Source organism: Falco punctatus (genome assembly GCF_963210335.1).
Source record: "Falco punctatus genome assembly, chromosome: 6".
Lineage (NCBI taxonomy): Eukaryota > Metazoa > Chordata > Aves > Falconiformes > Falconidae > Falco > Falco punctatus.
In genome coordinates this window covers 46,794,358-46,806,561 of record NC_137585.1, presented here as the reverse complement: position 1 = coordinate 46,806,561, position 12,204 = coordinate 46,794,358, and the positions used below count along the sequence as shown (strand labels likewise).

At 43.1% G+C, this 12,204-nt stretch overlaps 1 protein-coding gene across 10 annotated transcripts in view; it reads left to right on the top strand.

The window, feature by feature from the left end:
* ANKS1B (ankyrin repeat and sterile alpha motif domain containing 1B) overlaps positions 1-12,204 on the top strand; it is a 441,931-nt gene that overhangs the window by 392,142 nt on the left and 37,585 nt on the right. For all 10 annotated transcript variants that reach the window (XM_080394136.1, XM_080394134.1, XM_080394135.1 and 7 more), the window contains one exon: positions 2,085-2,264. In XM_080394136.1, the coding sequence (XP_080250262.1) occupies positions 2,085-2,264 (180 nt within the window). The remainder of the gene's footprint in view (positions 1-2,084; positions 2,265-12,204) is intronic.

The window sequence follows — 12,204 nt, the reverse complement described above, 5'->3', positions numbered from 1 at the left end:
CTTTGTAATGCTTGTCTTTATTGCCTTGCCAGCAGTCTTGCAGTTTAGATCTCTGAGTGAACTTCTGCTTTATATGCCGTTTGATAAAACGTGAAAAGCTTCATGAGAGCTGGAATCTGTGTGTCCATTGCACGGTCATCTGTCACTTTGGCGTGCTGATGGCCCTGTCAGTCTGCTAACAGTGGGTGAACAGCGATTCAGAGCAGAGGTTGCTACCTGGCTGAAGCAGCAGGTAGCAGTCAGTAGACAGGATCTTGTTTGGTGCCCCTGTACTCAAGTTATTTTCAGGGCAGAGGTGTGTGCACATCTAGGCAGAGTTGGGCCCATGGAGGGTGGGTTTTAGAGATTATGCCTCACCAAACCTTCTGAGCATGGGCAGACGACAGCTTTTCAGAAGCTTTTAACTGGGCCAAATGTAGGTGGATTTTGTGAAGGAGGGACAAAACCTATTCCTAAGAGGAAAACACTCCTTTTTTTTTTTTTTTTTTTTTCCCTGGGAAACATCAAGTGCTTGTCTCAAATCATAGGAAAGCTAAAGAATTAAAAACCAAAAATAATCCCAGTTAATTAAATGTTGCTAAACAACTATATATCCCTGACTCCCTGACTTTAGTCAGCCAACATAAAAAATACTAATCTGTTACCGTGATTGCAAGGAATAATGTCACATAGACTGCTACACTTCAGCTGTTAACATCAGATGTTACTGTTACTTGACCACATACAGAGAATTGCAACTTTCCTTTCCATTTGGAAGAGATTACAGCTCTCTGATTTCTTACACCAGGTCTTGTTTCTGAACAGCAATGGAGTAAAGTACCTTGATGCTTTTCAGAATTAGGTTTGCTTCAATGTAGTCATGCATGAAATGCCCACTTTGTTTGTCTAAATAAAAAGACAGGTGTTTTTACCATCCAGGCACACTGAAGCAGGTCTTTGCTTCCTCTGATATCTTCAGGTCCCTTCTTGTTGTGCAGTATTACAGCAATAGGTAATTTAAACAAGGTCTGCACTGTGCAAACACATTCCTGGGTATTTTCCCTCCAAAGAACTTATTATCAGAGAAATCTCTAGTGTCAGATAAATTGAGCCCAGTAACCTAAATCACGAGAGAGGAACATGTTTCCCTATCCAGTTGCTATGACAGTGTTTTACAGTCCACACTGGGGTGCTGTGTGTGCAGGCTGGCTGGCCAGTACACTGTAGCACTGCCTCTGCTGGTTGCAGGCTCCAAGGCAGGGCTGAACGGTGTGGCTGGGCACCAGTGTTTGTAATTGGTGTTTGAACAAGTGATGTGATGTGCATGAGAATAGGTGTGCCCAGACATACATATAGTGGCTGTCTGTGAGCAGTGTGATGGCAGATGCTGGTAAAATGTGTGATTGAGAGGACACATGTTGCCATTTATTAGATGGAGTTCACGTATCAGTTCGCTGTAGTATTTGCACACTGACTGATAGAAGGTCACAGTTCAGCACAGATTACAAGCCTGGTAAAGTATTTGTATTCTGATGCTTTCATGCATTCTAGGAATTATTATTTAGCTTGTGTCTGGTATCCAGTACTTCAGGTTAAACGGATGTTTGGCAAGACCTATAAAAATTGCAAAAGAAGTGTCTATATTTTGTAAATGTTCATGCATTTCTTTTTTCCAGCAAGAGATGTTGCTAGAGTTCAAATCACTTTCAAATCACTTTCACTGCTCAAGAGTGGCTGCTCAGAAGTGGTGAGAATGTATTTCATCTTACAAATAGCTAGTCCTAAATCATGGGCTTTATTTGGGCCTTGACAAGAAGTAACTTACTGTTTTATCTCTCCAGCAGTCCTAAAAGAGAGTATGTATTACACAAGGAGGTTTTGGAGAGGGAATTTGCCACTAGTTCATGTAAATAATGAAATTATTTTTCCTTCCACATAGGCTCTGCACCTTAGCAAATCTCAAAAGTTTGTCCACAGTAACCTCTACTTCAGGAATTGTTCCTTAATTTTTTTAGTATGAATAATTAACACGGACTTTTAAATGGGTGGTTTGGAGTCAGCAATATGCTGTTCTTCTTACACTGCATTTTTTCCTCTCTGTCCAGGAACCCAGTGGTAACCACACTCCTCCTCAGTTGTCTCCATCACTTAGCCAAAGCACTTTCACTACTGGTGGCTCCCTGGACGTTCCCCACATTATCATGCAGGGCGATGCAAGGAGAAGAAGAAATGAAAACTATTTTGATGATATTCCCCGGTCAAAGCTGGAGAGGCAGATGGCACAGGTAGGGTTAAAATTATGCCGTTAAAAGGCTGCGCCTTGCTGCAGTTGGTTACAGAACTAATCCTAACCATAGCTGTGGGTCATATATGAAGGCTGAAATGTAAACTGCGAAGACTGACAATTTTTCCAAGTTGTCTGGTCCAGTTCTGTATATTTCAAATAGTGTAAGTTGGTGTGCAGTTTCTCCCCTGTGAGGTAGAGTTTTGGGGGTGTTCAGGTGCCTGGAGGCCGAGATGAAGGTGCCTCCTCCACACCAGAGCATGCAGACTTCCACTGGCACTGACTCTGCCTCTTGCTTCTGTAGGAAGGTGCGGGTTCCTCAGTTTCTGAGCAACCTAGATAAAAATAAGCTGACGTCAGTTCACTGCCAGAAACTCGGAGGACTTGGGGGATGGTGATTGCTGCATTTATTAATGGAGAGGGTCAGCATTCTGCTAAACTCAGTGATCTGGGGATATATCTTGAGTGTTTAAAAAAAGATTTAACTGTGCAACAACTCATTTGATTATCACAACAGAACTAGACTCAACTGGATGTTAAATCAAACTGTTCATGAAAGAAAGCCTAAAGTAGTCTCCGTCTCTAAATTTTTTCAGCCAGGCACAATAAGAACCGCAGTAAGAGTACTGATAATTTTAAATCAAGCAAATGTTGACTGGAGTGATGTCTTGTACCATTCTAAAGGGCGGTAAAGTTAAGCTTGGACAGCTTGTCCAAATGCTTTAGGATTAATTCGACTGTTTTTTGATGGTACATCTGATGGAAGACAGACAGGTCTGAAGCCATGTGGTGCTTTGCGGCATGTGTTGGAAACAGGGCTTTGACTTACCGTCAGAAGCAGATGGGCAGCCAGGGCAGTTCCTGGAGCGACTCGCTCCACAAAGGAGCAGGTCGCTGCGTGCTGCCCTGTGTGAGGCTGCCCAGCAGTTCTCTGCCTGCCACAGCCCAAAATAGAGCCGCTATCCAAAACTCGGACTCAAAATGGCAACAGCTATGCAAATAACTGTGTTACAGTTAACATAATGAACAAAAGGCTGCAGTCTGTCAGCTAATTGCATGAACAAGAAGTAATTAGATAAACAAGCAAACCAAGGTGCTGTTGTTACCTGGGAACACAGAAACAAATTGGATTCCGTTTGTTCAGAGGACGTTTCTCGGGAAGTGAAATTGCATTTGGTTGGGTGGGTCTGTTTCCTTGCCTTTTTTTAATCTCCTAATTTTCTACTATATAATCTTATTGTACAGAATAGAGGGGAAAGTTGCCTAGTGAATGAGCTTGTTTTCAAACCAAAGTCTGCAGGGTTTGGTTGTGTTTTTTTGCAAGAACAAGGTTGAGTTGAAATCCAGCAAGGAAAAGCCCAGTTCTTAACATGGAAATATTTCTTTGAAGGTCATGAAATTTGGTGTTAGAGCGTGAAATGCACACTTGCTCATGGCTGAGTAGACTGGTTCATCTACTTAGTTGATTTTATCACTTGGTTCACAAATCCCTGTTCTCACTTCCTTTTTTAGTCACCAGCATTGGGGGAAAAAAACTCAACAAAACAACCCCAGAAAAACATACTAGCAATTCTTCCTGTCTCCTTTTGACTCTTTTCTTTTCCTGCTTGAAGCCCTGATTTTTCTAAGAGGTATGATACGCTGTCATATATGGCACCTGGAGATTTTCTTTGTGCTGTTAAAAATAGCTTTTGCAGGGCTGTGATATGTTGCATATCCAAAGGGAAAACTGAGCAGTTAGCACTCACACACCACTCCAAACTGCTTTAAAACCAATTAAGTGCTGAGATTTTTTTTTTTTTTGAGTATGTACTCACTGAGTGACTTCAGTGCCTTCTCTCTAACTTTCACTGTGGAATATAGCAGTCATCCTTTGGGACTCCAAAGGGGAAAATGAAGTCAGATGAAATCCATAAAACAGCGTTTTGTGTTAGTCCGTGAACTCCAATCTGTTTGGAGTCTTTCTCAGCTGTGCCCCCAAATTCTGCACTCCTGATGTATGTAAAGTTCCCTTTGACTTTAATGGGAAAGTCAATGACTCCCTCTGGTGATCATTCTCACTAAATTGGACTCACCCCATTAAGAGGCTAATCAGGGATTTCTTGAACCATTCTAGCCTCTAGATTTTTAAATTTATTTTTTGCAATATATGCTTTGCTAAAAGGAATTCTATTTCCTTCAGTCTTTTTCCCCCAAACCCTTTTTACATTAAAGGTAAAATATTTTTTTCTGGAAAATAAAGGAGATTCAACTGATTCTTAACATGAGCTCCATGGTTGGTTTTTTTATCTAGCAACTTCCTCCTTGCAGTTTGCAGGTTCCTTTGCTTATGTCAGCTCACCAGCAACTTCTGAGATACTAGTCCAGCTTTCCAGCTAGAATACTTCTCAAAACAGAATGATGTAGAGGAACTGTTGGAATTGCTTTGAGGATATTCTTTGTCTTAACCCTTTCTTTGCTAGGCTGTTTGCATGCTGCTGTATGTATCTGCATGTTTATTGGATGCTATAGTAGACAGATGTGCATAAAGACAACTTTGATGGCTGTGATTTTTTTTTTTAAGGGTTTTAGGTGTGTGTTCATCAGGATGAGATTAATGGGTATTTTTATGGCCTTGAAGAGAGGTGCCAACACGGTATTGAGAGCTTATTCATGGCATTGCTTTCATGAACTTAATTTTATTTCAGAAATGTTAGGATGAGGCTGGTTTTAGCCTCAATTTAAAATCTAAGAGAAAATGGTGAGATCTCATGTTTCCACCTTCACTATGGCCTGTGTTTTCACTAAACTTTACATGGGAGTCGTTAAGCATGTTGATCTTTGCATCAGGTATCAACCAGTGTTTGTTAAAACAATGTGCACATCAGTTTAAATCTGTTTTCCTTTGATCTGCTAAATGAGTTTAAACAATTCTCTAAACCATAATCAAATCTGCTTGTAAGCAATACAACACTGTTTCCTGGAGGAAGCACTGATTTAAATTTACTTAATGTGGGTGGTTTTGTCTCAAGGCCAGCGTGTACCTTCATTCACAGTTCCCTAGCAGACTGTTCGTGACCTAAGAGGGGAAAATCCTAATATAAACAATGAGTCTACCCAATTTAGATTCCCCACTGCAATGGGTTTGGTCATCCAGCTCTGCAGTTGGTCATCCCACTTGGAAAGTCTTTGACGTCTGTTTGGATAAAACACAACTGCCGAAAAGGTAATACAGAAGGTTGTGAGATGGTTTGTTTCCACCCCGAGAAAAGGGGGGGGCGGGGAAATCCGGAAAAGGTTGAGTAGTCTGAGTCATCTTTGACTGTGGATGTTGAATTCTGAGCCTGCAAACTGTAGATTGGTACGATCAAATTAACGTAGCTTAAAATAGCTGAGGTTGTTCCTAAGATTGCCTGTACCTTTAAAATAGAACTGAAATCATGCAGGCAAAGCCTAAGGACTTTGGAACCAGAACCAATAGGAGAAGTCCTGTTGAGGGGACTGGGCTCTTCATTCACCCCTGAAATCGCGGAGAGGAAGAAACAGATATTTGCGGGGAAAAGCTGTGGAGGTTAAAAGGAAGCATAGCTAAGTTCATTAAAATACACCAATTAAAATGTCAGGTCTTTGGGATCTGTAATTCTCCAGGCAGCGCAGAAGCTTTAGGTACTAGCTGCAAGCATATCCCAGACTGCTAGCCCTGAGGCTATTGCTATTTATTGCCTCAGCCGGTGACATACGGTGCTTTTTGCCACAGTGGTCCATAAGGCCTCCTGTGGTGGTGCCCAGAGCGCTGCAGCCTGGGGCGAGGGTGGAGGGCATCCTCCCCACAGCGGGTGGGCAGGGAGGTGTGGGGAGCACCTCTGCCCACGCTGCTTCTTGCAGAAGCAGAGCTGGGTCAGGCATCACCCCAATGCTGATGCACGCTCTCCCCACAGGACTGAACCCGCAGTGCACCCCGAGATGAGGGAGATCTGTCATTTCAGGAGGCGGTGGGTGGGTGCCTCGTTAGGGCTCAGGGGAAGGCTCCGGGCTGTGTCTGCCTCTGGGAGGAAAAACCAGTAATGAGTCAGAGTAAGCTTCCTGGTAGGATAAACCTGGTTGTGGCCCATATGGGGGGGCACCCTGGTGGGCTGTGGTGGAAGGAAGAGAATCCTTTAAGATCTCAGGGAGATGCAAAAGTTACTCACAAAGGCTGGCAGGAGAAGTTCTTTCCCAGAGATGCTGAAGCCAGACTTAATTTTGAAACCTTTCTGGATTCTTCAGTCCCATGGACTGAGGGCTCTTACTGTGGTTTTTTTCCCCTAAAACACAATTACTGAAATGTGTTTTGTCATTGTAATGACTGGGTAGTAAGTTTGAAGTAAAACTACCCCAATTACTGGGATTCTGCCTTGTAGCATTATTTTGTGAGATACAATAATTCATTGCGGGATTAGGACTGGTAAGCAGGAGACAGTCATTCAGACAGAGATCGTACCAGAGATCCTTTCTCTACAATAGAGAAAAAGTGTAATAAACACAAGAGATAGAATTAGCGGAGGCAGATTTATATGAAATAATTCTGCTGCTTTGTGAAATAATACCTTCAACGTAATAATATCTTCGAAATACTTCACAAATACTAATGCATTTATATTTCCAGTCCACTGTGGGTCTATAAGGTTTAAAATTATGTCTTTCATTGTACAGCCAAGAAAAATGAGGTGCAGGGATGTTTCAGGTTGGCTAAGATGACACAGGAAGTTTGAAGGAGCCAAAAATAAAACTCTTGTCTCATAAGACCCACCCTTTGGGTTTCTAACTTTCAATCACAGTATGATGGTTTTTTATTTACTTGTTTGCTATTTTCCTGTCTCCTTCTCTGCTTCAGAAGGATTGAAAGGTTACAGTGAATGAAGGAAAATAAGGGTGCTTAAAATGAGATTATCTAAGAAGCAATGAAGAATGGGTTTTATCAGTGGTTGAAATTACTGGTGAAATAACAGAATTCTTTACTAGTAGATTTAAGAAGCAATAAATACAAAAACATGTTTGCCTAGATTATTTCATTCTGTTATTTCTAAGTTTTCTTACTTCTGTTTTTTATAAGCATGAGATAGCATATGTTGTGGATGAACAGACAGCCATTTTAAAGACAAGTACGTAAAATCCAAACAAATTGCTCTAAGGTTCATATTTTTAGGTGCATTTTATTTTTAATACAGAAAGATGACTGAACTGTGAAGACCTTGAATTTAACATCAAAAGGAAAATGCTTAACTGAATCTATTTTTATTGAGTGGTATAGATGTTACTGACAGTTGTCTTTTTAATTCATATAGATATTAATGCCATAGACGGCTGTTATCTTGGAACTGTAAATTTCAGTGAACTTTCATTTGTAAATCCCTTGAGTATTGTGTATTTAATGAACAAGTAAACTGATAAAGACATTATGGAAAATCTAAGTAATTTCTGCCTGAATAGAAAGATAGAGTTTTTTCAAGAATGTTACAGAAGCTAAGATTTTAGAAATAAAGTCATGGGATGTGGATCATACCTACATGCTGCTTCAGCATATGAAATTAAGGAAGCTGCTTCTATATTTGGTATTAATGATCCCAACTAAAGCCATAAAACCAGGAAGGGGACAAATATTCTTTCAAGATGAGGACAGATGCTGTATATTAATTTACTGGTTTTCACACCCAGTCTTGTGAGCTGGAAGCTCTACATTGGAAAGATTGTATGAAAGCTGAACTTGGATATCTAACATTTACATTTTTGAGCTGCTAGAAAAAGCTTGAACTTAGAATTTGGGGTGCTCATCTGAAAGATCCAAGTCTGTTGTTGTTGGGGTTTTTTTGCTAAAATGTAGATACCTCTACCTAATGTTGAGGGACCAAAGTCTCATGATTTTTATCGGTGGTATTCGTCCAGAAGTTTGTATCCTCTATGCAGGGCTAAAAGGCTGGGGTGCACTTGCAGCTGGCAGCGCTAGCAGAAGGGATGTTGTCACTCAGAAGAGGCTCGGCTGCTCGGCAGCGGTCACGGGGCCAGAGCTGCGGCTGGAAAGCTTCACCTCCAGATGCCGTGCAGGGCAGCCACAGCCCTGGCAAAACCCCTGGGGAGACCCTCCATCAGGCCTCCCCAGCAGGAGCCCAGCTCCTGGGTTGCTGGATTGAAATAAAATGAAAACTGTGTATCAGAGGAGATCACCGTCACATGAAGGGGGGTGTCGGCTGGCTAGGGAGAAGCGCAGCTGTGTTGTTGGTCTTCTGTCACCAGAGAAACATGTGTGACGTATGGCCCTGCATGTGGCGGGAGGTGGAGGTGCGTGGCACCTGGAGCACCGACCCTGGTGTGGGAGGAGGCTCCTCTCCCCCTGCTGCGGGCTGGAGGGGACAGTCCTCGCAGGCTCCCTGTGGTCCTGGGCTGGTTGTCTCCCTGCCCGGGGTGTGCTGGCCATGGCGCACACCTTCTTCCGAGACCTGGCTGGGTGCACTGACCTGGAGCGTGCTCACACCGGTCACCCGCCGCCTGCCTCCAGGAAAATCGTTCCAAGATGGCTGGTGATTTTCTGGAAATCTTCATGTGAAGCGTTTTCAGGAGAAGCAAAAGAAATAGACCAATGCAAAGCATATGTACTTAATCTAATAAGAAGTGTTATTTCTAGTTTCTGCTTCTCTGAAAGTACTAATTTCAAATTTCACTCTCTGTCTCTGAAGATCTTGTTTTCCAAGGAGGGTCTGTGGTTATTCTTGCCGTTAAGACAGGCTCTCCCCAGAGCTTTGGGAACCCTGAGGGAAGCAGCATCTATTGAGATGGCACAACCGCTCTCCCACGGTTCTGAAACATTTGGAGTGATGATTACAAAAGGGGCCAGGCAGCCCCCTTCATCCAATTTTCATTTGTTTCTTTCAGCTGTTGCACCTTTAAAGGTTGCTCACCATGCCAAGAGTGATTTTTCTGGGATTTGATCCAAAATTCTCCTTGTTTCTGGAGCAAGACAGAATTATAGTTAGCAAGTTAAATAATGTGCATCAGAGGGCGTGGGGCTTGCTGCTGTTTCTCTCTTTCCCTTCTGCACCTTGCTGGAGCTGCAGCACCAGGAGATGGGAGTGATTTCCCGAGGCACAGCCCTGCAGAGGACGAGGCAGTGGGGCAATAAGCCAGGAGGTGATGATCGGCACCTCCCCTTCTCCACATGAGCCGCCTCTGTGACATAGAAGTGCAAGAGAGGGTGACCTTGCTGAGGATTGGTGGAGAGGGCAGCAGGACATCAGGAGTCACCAACAACCTCTACTCAGACCAGCTCAGAGGAGAACAGACCATCGGGGCTCACGTTTACCTAACCAGGGCCATGCCCTTCTGTTTTCGAGATGTCTGCTTATTGTTGTTACTCTCTCCTGGATTCCCTCGGTGTGCCGCCATCCTTCCTGAAGTGCAGCAGCTAAAATTGGATGCCACCAGCCTTCACTGGTTGCTGCCTTGTATGGCACAAAAGTTCCTTCCCATGTCTTACAATATGCTGCTTTTATTAAATACATGGGGGGGGGGGGGGGGGGGGGTATTTAGGAGAAGGAAATTCGGCAAAGGGCCACCAGGATGGTCGAGGCATGGAGCAGTTGCCCTCTGAGGAGACTGGGCAGCCAGGGCTGGCTGGAGAAGAGGCGGCTTTGGGTACTAAAACCAAAATAGGAGAGGCACTGACTGGAGGCCAAGAGAAACTTCTCCATGACGACAGGCAAGCAGGGGGACAGGCTGCTCACAGAAGCTGTCCAGTCACTGTCCTTGGAGATTTTCAAGACCTGGCTGGCTGAAGTTCTGAGCAACCTGGTCCCATCTCACAGCTGATCCTGCTTTGAGCTGAGGTTGGAGTGGAAACTTCCTGAGCTCCCTTGCAGCCTGAATTATCATGTGATTTATTTGCTTTTTCTTTTGCAAGACTGCTGTATATAATTTGAAGTATACTCAAACTTCCAGGTCCTCTTCTCTCCCCACCTCTGTGTTAAATTGCTCTGCTAATTTCTTTGCTATTTTATTTGTGTATATAATCTTATATTCCCAAGGAATGCTCTTTATCTTGTTGAACTTCATCTAACTGATTCCTGTAGTTCATCAAATCCATTTTCAGTTCTTACCCCATTCTGACAAGTCCCTCATGTCTGGGTGCTCCCTAGAGACCCTGAGCGCTCCTCCAAGCCACAGCATGGAGCAGGTCATTGCAGATTGCCTTGTCTTGTTCCAGGCCAGTTGTGCTTAAGTACAGGTAATTATCTAAATGGTGCATTTCAACTTCTTGTGCAATCACTGCATTTTGAGTCAGACTAGTTTGTGTATGGGGCATGTCATGTGTTGCCACATCAGGAGTCACACAGTCGGTTTCTAGGTCCTGCTGTGCTTCTCTTTGCTGCTGCTGATTTAGTTGTCCAGTTTTCCAATAAAGGAAGGAAATCTGATCGGAGATGATTCATACTGAACAACCTCATTATAAACATCTTCCATTTTTCTTGGCCTGCGGAAACTGTCTTGGGGAGCACATGGCAGGCAATATGTTGTGCTTTTTCTCTGTTATTCTCGATAATATGTACATAGATACAGATATACACATATGTGCACATATTCCTAAGTGTTTATTTTGGGTGGCCAGAAGCAATGGCAGAAGGTCTCATAGACTTTGAGGACCAAAGGATGGTGACTGAATTTTTAAACATTTCTAGTAACTTACTGGTCCCTGGAGTTAGGCTGGCTGTTACTTCCCAAAACATCCTTTCCTCCCATCTTAAATATTCTTTTAGACCTTCCAGGGTCCTTTCAGTATCTTCTGTGACTTTCTGAGGATAATTGCTTCTAGTTTAGGTAAATCTTTAACAACTCCTAAAGTGCTGTCGAGTGAAGTTCATTAAGCTGTGTGGAGCAGTCACAGCCTGACTGCCTTCCAGCCAGCTCCTGCTCCTTCTGCATATGCTGTCCAGGTGTTCTTTTCTGTTGCTTTCCTCCTTTCCTCTCCTTAGAAAGTATATAATTTCCATGATCAATCTTACAGATTTGTGATCACTTTCAGTACAATTACTTTCTGTCTTCAGATTATCATCCAAGTCTTCCCTGTTATAGGGCTGAAGCCTAAAGTTAAGTTCTCCTTAGAGAACTTTGTTCACCTTGTGAAACACTAAGTTGTCTCCAACACAGCCCACTACCTTGAAGACTTATATATGTACTGTCCTACAGCTTTTCCAGTTAAGTATATGAGTAATCAGAAAGACTCAAAGCAGATGGAAGTGTGCAAACGCTTTGGAACACAATTAGCTACTGACTTTACTACAGGTGTCTGAAGTAATTATGCCCCATTTTCTCCTGTCTTAGAGGAAGCTAGCAAGAACTGTAAGAACTATTATTAAGCAGGTTAAATTAAATAAACAGGAGAAGTGAAAATTTCCTTTAACAATTACTTTAAAAGACAGTCATAGAGTGGTAAGGAGACCATGGCAGAACTGCGATTGCTGGGAAGGGAGGAGGATGAGTGGAGACCAGGTAACACGGCACCTCACCTCCCTACCTCCCTCTCACACCAGTAACCAGCCACCTGTATCATGGGTAGCCGATGGCAGGAGCTGTGCAGCTCAGGCCATTCCCTTTCTCCCATCCTTTGTCCCTCCTGCCCGCCAGAGTTGTCTCCCACGGTGACCAGGCATGTAAGTTTTTTATGGATGGGACATCTACACCTATCACAAAAATGGTACCATGACAGCAGTCTTGTTGCAATTTAAGCATTTATCTTTTGGGAAGAATAGGATAAGTGCATGTTTTGATGCTAATCAGGCAATAGCTGATGCTGGGTTTTTGCTGCTCTTTACCATATTGCTTAGGAAAATGTTCTTTGTTAAACTCCTAGAACCTCTGTGTCAGTGGTATTAAGTGCCCAAGTGTGTTTATTATGGTGGAAGCAGATGCACAGATTGAATTTTTCCTTCTTTTTG